Genomic DNA, 16,768 nt, shown 5'->3' on the forward strand with positions numbered 1-16,768 from the left:
AGCATAAACGGTTACGCCAGCCAATGGAAAAGAGGGGCGGGGCGTAAAGCCCACTAATGAAATCTCTAAATCATTAAATCTCGCCAGCGAGACTGCGCATGTCTGCGCAGTCTTACGCCAGGCGAGACCTAAAAATGGTACCTCACTTGTGTGGGTAAACCTGGTGCCCATGACAAGAAACCGCCCAAAACGCAACATGGATACACCAAATGCCTGCTTGTGTACCCTGTGCCAACAGACCAGCAGGACTCTAGTGGGCTCCAGAATACATTAAAATACAGAAAACCCATACAACATTGCTTCAAGGTCTGATGAGTGCAAATAATCTCATCTAGTCTGTATCCGGATCATCTTGGTCTCCAAAGATCCAGTCGTTTATCACCACAAGTTGAGAGGCCCAATTGTATAAACAGATGTCTGCAATGCCCAGGCCTCCATCATATTCAGCCTGGATGCTTTTGGTTATAGAGACCTGAGGTTGAGCACCCTGCCCAAAGAAACTTAATTAACATTGTATTGATGTCAGAGTATAGGGATATGATTATTATATACAGATGGATTTGGAGTACATATAGAAAATGTGGTAGCACCACCATTTTGAACAGCGTAGAGTGACACTCTGCCAATGGTTCCACAACTGCCGCAAAAGAAGGGGATAGAACGAGCCTCCCTGTCTGGTGCCTTCCCAATCGGGAAAGGGCCTACATCACCCCATTAACTGTAACCCATGCCCATGATTCATGATACAGTATATAATCTAGTTTCAGGAAGTGGGGCCGGAAGTTTGCTTTACGTAGAATTTTAAACATAATGTTGATGTGTGAGAAAGTGGCTCTGTATATACTGTTCCCAGATAGGTACAGTGTGTACAGAGTCCACAGTCCCCAGAGGTTTGGCAGAGGCTAAAGTTAGATATAACCTTGCTCTCTAAAGTGGTAGCTTGGTCGAGCAGTACGGCAGCATCAGAGTACAGTGTAAAGCATTTGTTGTACACACTCAGTCAGCAAATGGTCTCACACACGCAAGAACTTCAAGTTCCCATTGAGCTTAATGTATTATTGTGTTTGAAATTGTGTTGCCTATTGCAACAACCTGTAACTGTTACCTAGAAAAGTCAATTGCATATTGCAAAAGTATTTAACTAAAGCATCTCATTCTGAGAAAGTTTATTTTGATACCTATTGTTGGTTCTAAAATAAAACAACCATATATTTTTTATATAAACCATTGGCCTAGAGTTCAGTTATATGCAATTAATTACTTTCAGGATTACTTTTCTAACTCCAGGACTGGATCCTAGATTCAGTTCTGGGAAACAAGTGAGTAAATTCGGTTAAGTTACTGTTGTGATTTTTAAGCATTATTTTGCTATTTTAAAAGTTGACACTTAGAAACTTTTTCTGATCAAATTACCAATGTTATCCTATTGAAGGAAATACTCTTAGCAGGTAAGTGGGGTTATGGGTACTTTTTCTAGGTCAGTGTTGGATCCTGGATCCAGCACTAGGGTATCACCTGTAAGCAGCTGAGAAACTGCATTTAAGTTGTACAGGTCAATGGTTCTCTATGGAAGAAAATTCAAGTTACGGGTAAAGTATGTTCTCGTTACTCTTGTAATCCAGGGCTGGGCTCCTAGGCTCAGTACTGGGACCTCTATCTAAAACAGGTAAGTAATTACCTTTTTACAGTTGGTACGATTTTTAAAGAATATTTGTAGTTTGCAAGAATCGACACAAGAAATTTCACAGAAAAACAGTCAATGATTTCTTATGGAAGAAAATTGGGTTAGTGGTAAGTACGGTTGTGAGTACTTTTCAGGGTCAGTGCTGGGCACCAAGATCCAGCACTGGGATTTCTCCTAATAGCAGGTGAGTATTTCCGTTTTCGTTACTCTGTTGATTTTAGGTGACTATTTTAAGTTTTAGAAACTCCACACAGAAGAAATTTCAGAAGAAACCAGTCAATATTACCCTATGGAAGAAAAGTGAGTTATCGGCTTTTGCGTAAGTACTCGACTGGCAAGGTTAAGGTTCTGGGCACAGACTCGGGGGTCTCCCAGGGTCAGGTTGGTACAGTTGTTACACCCTCAGCGGCACTGGGGCGGCCGGGTGCAAAGTGAGTTAGGCCCAATGTTATCCTATGGGAGGCAGGGGGGCCTTGGTTGGTGGCTGCTGACTAGCAGGCCACGCAGCTGTCGGAGCTGTGCTCCTGGTCACTTGCTCAAGGCAAATGGGGAAGTAGGTAGGAGTTGAAGTTGCACTGCCAGGGCCACTCGGGCGGCTGGGTGCAGGGTGCTTTTGAGCCTTCGGGCGCTCAATGGATTTCAATGGGAAAGCTCAAGGACGAACGGAGGCTGCAAGCTCGGGGACGAAGATTCTTCGGGTGCCACCACCAATTCGAGAGGTAAGTTGGGTAGTTGGAGGATAGGTAGGTACCCAGGAGTCGGGCACAGGGGGCCGCAGGGCACTGGGTGCAGGGGTGCCTTTTGATGTCAGGAAATCTTACCCTCTGTTGATCGCGGTTGGGGGGGGGGGGGGTACCTGGTTCTGAGGCTGCAGGCGTCCGCAGCGTCAAGTTGGGTGCCGGATTCGGGGTCACAGTCGCCGGGGGGACGTCCTCGGGGTCTTTGTTCACTCCGGCACAGGCCCGGCTTGGCGGGTGCAGGGTTTGCGGTTCCGGGCTGATGCCAGGGGTTAGAAGCTTGCTTTGAGCAGAGCCACTGCTCATGGAGTCCCAGATGCTCAGAGTCACAAGGTAGCCAGGTCCTCCGGTGTTTGTGAGGTTGCTGGCCAAAGGAGGTGCCGGGATTTAGCAGGAGCCGGTTCGAGGGTCAACAGGCTGGTAGGGCTGGGGCCAAAGCAGTTAGTGTCTTCCTCTTCTTAGCAGCTGGTGTCTTCCTCTTCTTAGCAGCTGCACGGCAGGTCTCCTTTCTTCTTGTTCTTCTTTGCTTTTCGGAATCTGCGGAAGGAAGGTTCAGGGTGCCCCTGAATACTAAATTTAGGGGCGTTACAGGTAGGTAAAGGGCATGGACCAATGGGTCCCTGCCCTGGGGTGGGTACACCCCTCTCTGCCACTCTCCTGTGGGAGGGGGGAAGTAGCCTAGTCCTGATTGGACAGGGCTTCCCATCTTCAAGATGGCGAGAACCCGGAGATGTGCTTCAACTCGCCTCCCCCACCTGAGGGGTGGGGTTGGCAGAGGCTGGCACATCCCCTGTCCTTACTTGGGGTTTCCGGCCAGTCTTCCTGCCAGAGTGGGGGGGTCAGAACCGGTGGGGGCCAGTTGCTGGGTACAGCAAGTGGCCTGGAGAAGGTCACAAAGGCGGCATGCCTTTGAAGCTTCCCCTTGCTCATCCTGGGGGAGGAGACCTAGCACCTCGCCTAGGATGTGCATTGTTGCAAGCCCAGGAGAGCGGGGGCTCTCCACCCAGGGGTCAAGCAACATGTCTGCTGTGTGGCAGCCTAGGCAGCCTCTCAGTTTAGACGTGGATTGTAGGTTAGGTTTCAGGGGGCATCTCTAAGATGCCCTCGGTAGAGCTTTGTACATTAAATTCCACACTGGCATCCGTGCGAGTATAATGTGCTGAGAAGTTTGATACCAAACTTCTCAGTCTTCAGTGTTGCTATATGGTGCTGTGGAGTTTGAGTTTGACGAGCTCTCAGCACCATATACTCTTAAATGGCAGCACTGCACTTACAGCGCCCAGGAATGGACCTGGGTACTGTAGGGGCACAGGGCTCATGCTCCTGTGCCCACACCACTGGCATAGGGCACCCAGCTAGAGGGGTGGCTGATGTATGTCAGGGCAGTGTAGGTTGTGGGCATGGCACACAGGGATGTGGGCCATGTCGACTCTTGGTTTTGTTTTGTACCCAGACACTCAGCCTGCAAGGGCAGTGTGTTTGTGTTAGGGTGCATGGCCTCTGTGGCAAAATAAGTGCTGCAGTCCTTAGAGGCCTTACCTGGTCACAAGTCCCTGGGTACCTTACCAGGGGCTGACATGTGGCCAGGGTTTGACAATTTGGGTTTTAGGGCACATTCAGTCAAAGTACATTCAGCAATTCAGCAAAAAGTGGGGGCATACCATACAAGAAAGATGGCACTTTCTCACAGGATGGAATTAAAGGCCTTCTCAAAGTCCATTAATACCAAGGCAGTTTCTTCTTTGAACCAAAATTACCTGCCGACTGTGGATGCTGTGCCTGGTTCCATGCTGGAGATTAAGCCATTCTGATCTGTGTGAACCAACAACTGAATTACTTTGGTCAGCTGTGTAGTTAAGATCTTGGTCAGAATTTTTATTTCTGTATTTATTAGGGATATTAGGTGGTGGGAGGGACTGTCCACTGGAGCTCTCCCAGGTTTGGGGATCACTCCAATGTCGGCTTTTCTCCTATCAAAGAGTATCTTACCCATTGACAATACCATTCTATTTATGACAGTAGTTGAGGGGCTAACAGAGAGAGTAGGTCTTGCATAACTCTACAGGAAACCCTTTTGGGCAGGGGTGCGGCCAGTGTTCATAGAGGCAATTGCAACTTGAATTTCTTCCAGGGATATGGGGGCACATAGATCATCTCTTTGGGATGAGACCAACAAATAGATGATGAGGTTCTTTGATATGGGGGAGGACTGCTCCGCTATAGGAGGAGGCAAGGTCTGGTAAAGGGCTGCGTAATAGTTAACAAAGACCTGTGCAATGTTCACTGCATCTGAGACTAATGTACCGTCATAATGGCGAATGTGGAGAATTACTCTGAGGCACACATTTGAGGCTTTCAGTGTGTCACTTTTGCAGGATTCTTAGACATGAAACACCAAATCCCAGATCCAGCTGTAAACTCAGATGTACGGATGGACCATGAAGTTGGTAAGACATCCAAGTGCTTGCAAACATTTCCTATTGCCGTTTCTGTTGGTCTTTGCAATGTGTTCAAACCATTTTTTTCCTATTCTGAAGCTAATCTTGAGGTGAACAGCAACTTTTAATGTTGCAGTGTGCCGAAGCCATGCTTGTTGTTCCGTTTTCGGACACAGAATGATTTCTTAGAAATCCAGATTACCAGACAAGCCTGGTATATACTAGTCATATGCCTTGACACAACTCCGATATTAAGAATTAACAATTAATATACGATGTGACCTAGAAAGCACCAGCACTTTATAAATATATGAATTCACGCAGTCACCCTGGCAAAAGAATCCCACATCGTTCCTAGACTAATGCGAACTCTTCCTCCCTCTTCCTCGCGCTTGACCCGGTACCCGGATGCGGCCTCCTCATTAATGGAAACTGTAACTATAAATTCATTCTAATCGTCGATAACACTATACGCCCAAACATTATTTTCCTTGGGTTATGCATTACTGTCTCTAAAAATGTAAATAACAAAATCATGTAACCTACCTCTAATTTAATCTCACAATGTCATGCAAATACTTATAAATGCCAAATTCTAATTGCATATCATACTACTATACGATCCGCAATTCCCCTTGTATTCTTTATATATATGAACGGTTATTTTTCTTAATGCAACTCATTTTTTGTTCTCACCGGCTTATATTCATACCGGGCAATGTTTATGACTGTAATATGTACTTTCATTTGAAACTTGTGCTAATACTCGCCACTAATTATATTGACCTTTGTACTCTAAACTCTTACTATTTTATCACAATTACTTATTCTCTCCCTCCAACTCGACAAAACACTCTGTACCATATTATTATCTATTTCTCTGTGTCCCTCAATGACATCACATCTTGATTCTTTCTACCTTCCATACCTGCCGCACGCTTACTTTGACCCCTTCCTCAATTTACTATTTTTCTCTGTTCCCTCACTTACTAATTGCCGTTCAATGCTACGTGTCACTATAACTTTACTACTCTTCCCAAAATTCACCCTCACTATATATGTATATATTATACACATGCCTTATGACACCATGTACTTTTTCTACCTTGGGTTAACATTGTCTGTATACAGCCCTGAGGAAGCCCCAGGCCTGATGGCCGATTAGGGGGCGAAACACGTGTTGGCTGTGCCATCCTTTTTCTTGCAGCTACCCAAAAAAGAATAAAAAATACTTATCTCACCCGGATCTGCATGTCGCAATTGGAATTTATTCCCAAAAACTGAAACTAAAACTCTAGCCCGGACACACCTTTTCAAAACCAGTTTCATTTTAGGGGGAAAGGGGTATCTCCCCCTGTCTCTGGGCAAGAACCATTACTTGAAAGCTTCATGCTTATTAGATGATGAGTAAGGGATGAGGATCTCTTTCCCCTCACACTATTTATGACAGTAGTTGAGGGGCTAACAGAGAGAGTAGGTCTTGCATAACTCTACAGGAAACCCTTTTGGGCAGGGGTGCGGCCAGTGTTCATAGAGGCAATTGCAACTTGAATTTCTTCCAGGGATATGGGGGCACATAGATCATCTCTTTGGGATGAGACCAACAAATAGATGATGAGGTTCTTTGATATGGGGGAGGACTGCTCCGCTATAGGAGGAGGCAAGGTCTGGTAAAGGGCTGCGTAATAGTTAACAAAGACCTGTGCAATGTTCACTGCATCTGAGACTAATGTACCGTCATAATGGCGAATGTGGAGAATTACTCTGAGGCACACATTTGAGGCTTTCAGTGTGTCACTTTTGCAGGATTCTTAGACATGAAACACCAAATCCCAGATCCAGCTGTAAACTCAGATGTACGGATGGACCATGAAGTTGGTAAGACATCCAAGTGCTTGCAAACATTTCCTATTGCCGTTTCTGTTGGTCTTTGCAATGTGTTCAAACCATTTTTTTCCTATTCTGAAGCTAATCTTGAGGTGAACAGCAACTTTTAATGTTGCAGTGTGCCGAAGCCATGCTTGTTGTTCCGTTTTCGGACACAGAATGATTTCTTAGAAATCCAGATTACCAGACAAGCCAGGTCTGGTAATCTGAAGAAGAGCGTCCATCATATTTCAGCCTCGTCTGAGATATGACTCCCTCTCTTCACTCCGTCCATTAAAGGAAATCTGTGCACATGTCTTGTGTTGTATACTTGCTTAGCAGTTTTGCTGACTCTGAAGTACCTCCTCTAAGACTGTGATGGGATCTCAATATGAAGCCCTAGTAATCTTGAAACAGTTTATCCCTTGTTCACCATTCATACTACAGTGCTTCAGTTTCTCTTTTCCTTTTTGGGACTCCTAATGTGAGCTGAGATTTTTGTGTCTTTTACAGGCCTGTTCTAATGGAGAAACCAGACATAGTAGTGGGCACTCCGTCCCGTATCCTGTCTCACCTGAAGCACCAAAACCTGTGTTTGAAGGAGTCACTGGAGATCCTGGTGATCGACGAGGCAGATTTATTATTCTCCTTTGGGTTCGAAGAGGATCTGAAAAGCCTGTTGTGGTAAGGTGATTGTGTTGGGGGTGGGCAAATGGCAAGGATGAACTGACTGCTCTGTAACAATTGTTTGCTTGTTCCTGAATTTGTGCTGGATAGGTCCACAGGCATTGAGAGAGTATGTTTCTTGCCCCTTTTGAGTGTTTCTACTTCCACGGGGGCCCTCTGGACAGCATGCGCATTCCTTAATATTGATAAAGTTATTTAATGTACCCCTCTTTAGTATGGAGTATGTTATTTATTATAGACTTAAGTCAGTTATATGATGAAACATAATGTTAGAATGTAGGTTTTTAAGGTCTGGTTTGATAAAGCAGCGGTAGCCAGACAATGATGTGAGCATCACTAAAGTGGGGCTTTGGCTCCACCCACATGTTGGGAGGCAGGATTAAATGTTTTGATTGTGCAGAAATGGCGTGCTCCTACAAAAAAAGTAGTCTCCTTCCACACAGTTGTGATCATTTTGTTAATTTATCCATCTGTCTGAGTTTGAACTTTCAGGAGCACAGACATGTCCTTGTAATGCTATTAAAGTGCCTTAGCTAACTAGATAATTTATGATGTTTTTCTCTGACTGCAGCACAGATGGGAGGCTGGCAGTGATTAATCTACATGGATGTTTAGGTCTGGTTTGACAGCGCAATTATCACCTGACCTTTTAACCTACACTAATATTATTCTACAGTTCTTTGCTTCGCAACACATACATATAATTCCCATTCTATTTGTCTAGTAATGCTTCACATAACTATACAACAATTATTTAAAGCCAGACCAATACCAATGTTTGTTTATATTTTAATTTGATATAGTTGTTGCAAAGGTTCCAACTAGTTCTTTCCTACTCTTTACCTTCTTCTTTATTTTTCACTTCTGAAGCTACATCACAGAATTTGTCTTTGATTATTTAAGTTTTAAAAATGTTCTTTCTTGAAACCACTGCATGACCAGCTTCGTTTAACAGTGTTTAGCTCTACTAGACTGTAGCAAAATCTTTCAATTTCCATGCAAGTCAGTCCATCTGTGGGATCTGGGCTTCCATAGAAGAATTAACCTCAAGTAGATGCTGATTCCCGTGTGCTATTCCTTCACCATTCAAGGGTTTTAGTTTCTGGCCATAAAATCAACTTTTTCCCATGTTTTGCTTCCTTCAGTATCTTAAAACATGACTAGAGCACTGTCTTGCTTGCGCCTATCAGATAATACAGGATCTTCCACATGGTAGCCCAAACGGCGAAGCAAGAGACATAAACACAGCACCTTTAGAAAAGGGTTTTATTTTACAAAATGCAAGGACTCTCTCTCTTTTAGAATAAGGCTTGGGTTTTATTTTACACAATGCTCCCTAGCAGAAAAGTTTTCCCAGATGCCAAATGCACAAGATTCAAATACACAAAGAGATCTATATTTTTATATGCAAGCAATAATCTAAATGCATAAATAATACTGATTAATAAACAAGCAGTAAATAATATGAGATAAGACTCAAGCAAATATACTGGACGTCCTGCAAGAGATCAGAAAGCTATATATACATCAAATGAGTACTTTGGAGGTGCACCTTGACTCACTCGCACATCACAAAGAAAACGCCTCAAATGATCAAAGTATTACAGCAAACAAATGATGGACGGAATGCTGACAATGCAAACATTCTCCCCCAGTCAAAGGATCTGGGTTAAATCCATTGTTCTTTTGCCCACTACGCCACCCCAGTTTGGACCCAGCCATATGCAAATCAGTCTTGACCCTGCGCCCCATGGGAACAGTCCAGACCGAACTGCCAGGCCAGGTCCTCCCTGGACCGGAAACAAGCATCCTGGGACCGGTTTCAGGGTATGTCATCCTTCTTCAGCCAGGCTAGCTTGAATCCAGTGGCGCAGTGAGCAAGGGACCCACGTCTGGGCATACCCATTCCACTTAGGGCAAAAAGTGTTACAGCAAACAAATGATTGACGAAATGCTTACAATGCAAACATTCTCCCCCAGTCAAAGAATCTGGGTTAAATCCATAGTTTCCTATGTGGGAAGAGTATGCCCAGACGTGGGTCCCGTGCTCACTACGCCACTGGAGTCAAGCTATCCTGGCTGAAGAGGGGTGAAACCCCGAAACCAGTCCTAGGATGCTTGATTCCGGTCCAGGGAAGACATGGCTTGGCAGTTCGGACTGGACTGTTCCCATGAGGCACAGGGTCAAGACTGATTTGCATATGGCCATGTCTGAACTGGGGTGGCGTGGTGAGCAAAATAACGATGGATTAAACCCAGATATGTGACTGGGGGTGAATGTTTTGCCCATGTGCAACATTCCATCCATCATCTTGTGTGTTTCAAATGATCAAAGCCACTGGCCAAACATCATAATGGCAATAACCAAAACTCAATACTTCACCTGGTGCAAACACTGCATCTCAGCCCACTCCTGACTGGGGAAGTTAAACAGCCGTGATTGAGAGCCTCAGCAACTAGGGTCCACGCTCCGAGGTAGAGGCGTCCGTCCCCACTCTGATTCCAAACTCCCGGTTTCGGAGTCAAGAACCCTCAGCTTTCTGATCCCAAAACACACTAGAAGGTTTGGAAGAGACCTTCCCCCGGGCCAGAGGAATCTTACCAGAACTGGCCAGGTTCCAAAGCAAGCATTCTCATGGCAGGAAGGACTTCTCACATCCCCTTCTCCAAATCTTGCATGTTCCAGCCTTTATCTTGACGAAGCTCACAAAGCTTTCCGGGTACATAAACAATCTCTCACAAAAACAAGAAGACCTTGAACGTGAATAACCCAAACAACTTGCAAGCGCTGCTGTGCACGCAGAAAAGCTGAAGCAAGGCAAAGTCAGGAAAAAGGATGACATGAGGTCATGTCAAAGACAATAGGAAGGACTTCATAATTCTCATCAATGTACAGCACAATGCACAATTGTCCACAACTGCTTATAGTTTCACATACTCCATCTCTTAATGTCCTATAGCATCACATACTTCATCTCTCAATGTACAACACCGAGCACATGTGTGCATCAATGCCCACAACACTGCACTTCGGAACCAAAGAGTACATTCTACACCTCTCACGCTTTCAAATGCACATCCCACACGTTCTGTTCTTGGCAAGGCTGTCCTACTCCGTGACAGCTCCCACTGAAAGACAGCAAGATTACAAGAAAGAAACTTGTAAGAAAAGCAAGGCATATACAGGACCTTCGTACATTCAGGCTAGGCTTATATAACACACTAAAGTCAGTTAAAATAATGGTAGTCAAAAGTCATCACATGGTGTCAGACCATAAGAGTGCCTCTAGCACTACAAGCACTCAGTTCTGAAACTCAATATTAGGCTTTCTAGATTGTTAAGGCATTAATGTATGGTAACTTGACATTTTTGTGGTGCTTAAAAAAACCTACACTTCAAGTGATTGAAAGTCCAATGGCCTTTGAAGTCAGTTTCTGAAGTTGAGTAATGTAAACAGGTGAGTTTTGTCATGTCCTGTACATCCTCAGAATGTCAGATTTTTTTTTCTTTTGGTTGGTCATGTGAGTGGGAAGAGGGGGCCACTGAAAACCTTGCAAGTGATCTGGTGGTACTTCCTAAGTCATTTGAGTCAGGAAGCAGTGTGCAGGATTCTCTTATTTGGTGCTAGATGTGTGTCTCAATTATCAGTGAGCAGGGCTATACTGCTGTCCAGGTTGGTGAGAACCAAAGCTTAAACGAGTTTTGAGTGTCTGTGTCCGGAAGATAAATCCTTCTTTCTGACAAGACATGAAAGCGGATGCATGTGTTAAATCTTCGTATCTGTGTGTATATTGAAACTGAAATTGTTGTTGATATAGAAATAGAGTGATGTGATTCTGTTTGTGAGTTGGGTTTTGAGTCTGTCAGACATCATAGTTAAGAGCAGTTTGCTTTTGGCGATGAGGGTGAAATCCATGTTCGGGGAGGTTCAGCTTCAAGTAAACTTTCACATCGAAGATTACATGGGGTGAAGTATGTCTTTAAGGCAATCCGTAGTCGTTTAGACCTTCAAATAAATCTGTATGTTGTCAGCATACATGTGCGTCTTGATGTTCGCATATGTTAGGAGTTTGTCAAGCAGTTCATTGTAGAGGCAGCAAAATTGAAGCTTAAGGTACATTCCCTTCCAGGATGGTGTTTGCCATAGAGGGGTTTTCAGTAAGCCTTGATGATCAACTGTAGAATGATAACCGATTTAATAAGAGGCTGCAAGGGTTGCTTTTTTCTGTGCTTTGTTTCTTCAGTGCACTCTTATCAGAATTCTTACTGATAATAGAATGTCCCTTTTTTTTATTTGATTGTGCAGCTGGAAAGAAACTAGATTCATAGCAATATTTCAAATAAATAAAAAGTGGGTGATCCGATGGTTGTGGTGATGTCTTTTGGCCTTGTAAAAATGAGTGTTTTGAAGTTTCCTTAAATTAGGGAGTCCTTGGCTGTAGTCCGTAATGACTTGCATGCTTCATCAGAGATTACTTCCCTGTTGAGGTAGTACTTCCAAGAAGGGGAGAAGGACGAAGTGTATTCCTTTCGGTGTATTGTAAAATGGGTGTATTGTAATTTTGTTCGTTATCGGTGTGCCTTCTGATTTTATCCTTATTGAAAAATCTAGTGGTGTTGCACTTGTCAGTGGAGTATTGCATTGCCAAGTCTATTGTAGGGTTGGTGCAAAGTATGATGGCTTTTAACAGTGGCCTGCTTCCATTGGTGTTGGTTATTCTTGGTGTCCTCATAGATATGTAATTTTATCCTTTTTGATAATGGTTGTCGGCTTAGGATGCTCTGATGTCCAGTTGTAGCATTTGAGAAAAAAACATCCTGGCTGGCTATTCGAAGCAAGAGACCTTGAATGTTACAATACCCACCAAGAATTTAATTTCTGTTTCCACCCTCACAAAATGGTAAATAGTGCAACAGTGACCCTGTAGGAAAGTACCCCTTCTTGACTGTTACGTTCTGTGATTTTTGACTGGAAGTGCACTGTGTTCCTGCTAACCAGGTCCCAGTGCCAGATCTCTTTCCAAAACTGTACAGTTGTTCCCCCAATTGGCAATACTTTTAGCACCCTCTATAAGACCCTAGTAAAATGGTACCCCTGATGCTGCAGCACGAATTCTGCCACCCTAAGGGATCCCTCATCAAACTCATGCAGGTCTGCCATCGCAGGCTGCGTGTTTAAGTGCAGACAAAAGGGAAAAAACAATATGTCACACATCCCTGTGTGCCATGCCCCTTAACACTGGATGTAGTATTTGTAAGCCACCTCTACAGCAGGCCTTGCAGTCCTAAGGCTGGGTGCTTAATATTACATGTGAGGCCATATCTGCATGAGCAGATATGCCCCTGTGCTGGTCAGTTCTATTACTGCCTGTGCACCTGAACTGGGAAGCCATTTTAGAACATTTGCTGGACACTGGTGAAAACGAGTACCCCAGCTACATGATGGCTTCACTGAAAATAGGGATGTTTGGTATCAGACCTCTCCTATTCACAAACCCACCATGATTCCAGTGGTGGATGTGTGAATGCATGCATACAGAGGGCACCTTAGAGCTGCCCCCTGAAAACCTACCAGCCTCTGGTGTGTTGACTGAGTGGTCTCTGCCAACCTGCCACCCGAGACAGATTTCTGACATTCCAGGGTTAGGGCCTTTGCTCTCAGGAGGTCCGAAACAAAGCCTGCACGGGAAGAGGGTATAATGCGCATCTGGCTTCCCTCATAAGAGAAGAGGCCGCCCGCCCTTCCCCCACCCACCCTCCGCTCCCATGTCCACAACCCTTTGGCACCTGGACAGGCATGAAATTAGCTAGTCAGGTAGGCGTGCCCACCCCCAGAAGAGTACTACCCCTAAGGCGGCCTAACCTGATGTGGGTACAACTTTTCAGATGTTGCCATCTGTGTTGGCAACCTTAGGAACTCTGGGACAGGCTTAAGCTCACTTCCCACAGGAAGTGGTCGTATAGGGGGCGTAGTGACTCCCAAGGGGGTGGAGGGCTACCTCACTACACTCCCCTACCACCCTTAAATTGAGAGTTTAGGGGAGTCCCTCGCACCAAGAAATCAGATCCTGCCGACCTGAAAGATGAAGAAGCACATGAAGAGTCGCATCCTGCGAGAACTGAAGACTCAGCAACTGACATGGCGCCAACCCTGCCGGCCTGCCTGTTGACTCTGACAATTGCACCAAAAGACAAGTAGTCCTGCAGCTGCTGAGTCCCCAAACCCCGGGAGACCTTCCAGGAACCAAGACCTCCCGAGAAGTAGCAGATCTGCTTTCCTGCAACCTGCAGGCATCCAAAGACTCCTGTGAGGACTTTGTGACTGCAGAAACTAGATGCCTGAAGACACCACTGCACCTGTCGCTCCAAGCCAGAGTTGAAGTGGGTCAACTGTGTCATTGTGGTCCCCCAGCCCCCCAGAGTTCGAGTCCACTGTGGTTTCTCCCCCAGTGAACTCTGGCGTCGCCTGCAGCCTCTGCACGCAGTTCCACTCTACTGCGACTGCTCACAGTAAGGAAAACCCAACGTCTAAAGGCACCTCTGCAACAATCGCCCCTGGGCTGTGGAGAAGAGGACCAAAGGTGTCCCTACATCCCGAGCATCGTGAGGCCTGAACCTCCCCATTTGGGTCAGCTAGACTGGCCTCTCAATCCAAGCCTGCAGCCTCTTTACGCGAAGACTGATCCCTGTAGGGTAACATTGGGTAAACAACCGTGTTTTGCACCCCTGCACCCAGCTGCTTGGTGCTGCTGGTGGTGTTCTGCTGGTACTGCCTTGGACAGTGCCCACCACTCACCTTAACTCATAGAGATTGGTCCCCTTAGTTGCTGTTCTGTACCTCAATGCCGCATCGACGTTTCCTCCCATAGGATAACACTGCTACTTCTAAAAATTGCACCAAGTGTCTGGGGGGAAAAATATTTTAAAAACGTACTTACCTGAACGAATTGCTTCTGATGCCTAAACATATATAGAGATACATGTTGTTTTTATAAATTTGTGTGAATTTCCTTATTGAGTCGTGTCTCATTTATTGACCAGTGTGTGTATTTTTAATGGCTTGCACTCCTCCAAGATAAGCCTAAGGCTGCTCAACCACACTGCCCCCTAGCAGAGCACCTTTGGATTGCTATTGCATGCCCCTGTCCACTTGTAAGGGAACCCCAGGCCTCTTTGCACAATATATCTCATTTTGCTATATCATTTAAAGAACCAGTTTCCTACAGACCCTAAGTTTACCCAGTCTCCCTCTCTCTTATATCTCATCCTCCAAAGGCTCAAACATTCAAGTCTTCTGGTTTGTCCCCATTAGCCAATCCAGTTCACCCATTCCTGGTCTGCTGGATTCTACTACTCTATGTGACTGCATTCTGAGAACCAGGCCAATAAGCAGAAAATATATTCGGAAGGCAGGGAATATGTTGGGCAAGCTAGCCTTTTGCTCCTTTATTTGAAGTAGAATATAACCCTTTCTTGTTTTTCAGTCAATTCCCGAAGATCTACCAGGCTTTCCTCATGTCGGCCACCTTTAACGAGGATGTTCAAGCACTGAAGGAGCTTGTGCTGCACAATCCGGTGAGGGAATCCCTGTGCATACCTGTACAGGCCCATAACTGTCTTTGTTGGACTATGTGGTTGTACCTGTATATTGTGTCCAAAAGCTTTGTTGTAGCTATGTTAAGATTTGGTGTTACCTATGCCAAGCTCTCTAGTGCAGATTTTGTAGAGCCTAAACATCTTGAACCAGTGCTTTTCAGATTGCACATAGATCTCTACAGAAGCCATATTAGCCAATTGAGCATTTTTATTTGGTTATTATAGGGGTTTGAAGCATGAGAAATTATTTTTGAAGCGCTACTGTTTGTTTCATAAATATTGTTGTTTGATTGCATTTTTTTAAACATTTCATGGAGCACAGTTCTGGAAAGGTATGCCTCCTTCTGACTATTCTGGTACCATTTGGGAGCTCCTTCTCACTTGGTAGGCACATTATAATAGATGGAAATGCATAATTCCGACCAGCAAATTGCACCTCCCTTAATTCTGTCACATTACTCCATTAGTGCCCTCATGTTTACTCTCCTTCAACTTTAGGTGACATTGAAGTTGCAGGAGTCCCAGCTACCAGACAGTAAGCAGCTCACGCAATACCAGATTCAGTGTGAGGAGGAAGACAAGTTCCTGCTTCTGTACACTCTGCTTAAGCTGTCGCTGGTGAGAGGGAAAACCATCATCTTCGTCAATGCCATTGACCGCTGTTATCGCCTGAAGCTCTTCCTCGAGCAGTTTAGTATACCGGCATGTGTGCTCAATTCTGAACTGCCTGTGCAGTCTCGGTGAGTCTCCTGTGCGGACAGCACCTCCATAATGCAGATATAGCAGTTGGCTTCTACTTTAAAGATGTTCTAGCAGTGCTTGCTGATGTTAACAATCGAAGGCTCTGTTTGCTAGAAATGTTACTTGTTTGTTTATCCTTACAGCAAGAGCAACTTCTACAAACATTCTACTGAGAATGTCATTATAATGTGGAAAGCTAACTTCTAAAAATGCCTTTGTAATGTCTTCATACTGGAAGAAATTATTGTAAAAATTTTATTATGGTAGTAGGTCTCTCAAAACGTAGAAGGAGATGGTGCAGAAATTCTATGTAAGGGAAGATATATATTTTTTTTCATGTACATTTAACTAGTGAAAGACACTCATACGAGAATGTACTTTAAGTGAACAGTGGTTCTCAAAAGAATGCTCTTGCGATGGAAGACTTTTTGTTAGAATTTCCCTCTACTGGAAGTCCTTCTCATAAGGAGGACATTCTGGCAGATGACCATTTTACAGGAATGACCTCTAACATGTAAATGTTGTTTAAAAAAAATGGTATACATGCAATAATACCTGCTTGAGACAAAAGCCTTTTGACAGTGGCAACATTTTCATGTACTTTAGGGCACAGCTACCTTGAGGGTGCGTTTTTTAGCACAATGTCCCTGGAATCGGAGCAGGCCCTGTATTGTGGATCAGTTATTCCTGAATAATTAAATCCTGGATGCTGAGATTGTTTGAACTCTAAGCATCTATTGTATTTAAGTGCTACATTTTTAGGTCGAGCCTGGGCAGCGCATGGGCTGCTGCCAGGCATGCAGTATTGGAATATGGACGTGAATCCCCACCCGTATTTTTGATTGGCTTGTGTCATTGTCCTTTGTAAACGCTGGCTTCCAATTCCTTATGAGGCTTGTTTGTCCCTCCTTGGTACCGCCTTGTCTGCATTTGTTACCTCCCATAACGACTGGACCTTTTACTTGTCTAGTTGCACAGTCTGCGTTATAAGTCGGTGAGTATTATTTTGTTAATAGTG

At 44.6% G+C, this 16,768-nt stretch overlaps 1 protein-coding gene across 1 annotated transcript in view; it reads left to right on the forward strand.

Annotated features, from left to right (window-relative positions):
• DDX56 (DEAD-box helicase 56) overlaps positions 1-16,768 on the forward strand; it is a 127,293-nt gene that overhangs the window by 42,811 nt on the left and 67,714 nt on the right. Inside the window, exons 4-6 of the mRNA XM_085636089.1 lie at positions 7,239-7,409; positions 14,898-14,988; positions 15,508-15,749. Of these exons, the coding sequence (XP_085492215.1) occupies positions 7,239-7,409; positions 14,898-14,988; positions 15,508-15,749 (504 nt within the window). The remainder of the gene's footprint in view (positions 1-7,238; positions 7,410-14,897; positions 14,989-15,507; positions 15,750-16,768) is intronic.

The sequence above is a fragment of the Triturus cristatus genome, chromosome 11, assembly GCF_964204655.1.
Source record: "Triturus cristatus chromosome 11, aTriCri1.1, whole genome shotgun sequence".
Classification (NCBI taxonomy): Eukaryota; Metazoa; Chordata; class Amphibia; order Caudata; family Salamandridae; genus Triturus; species Triturus cristatus.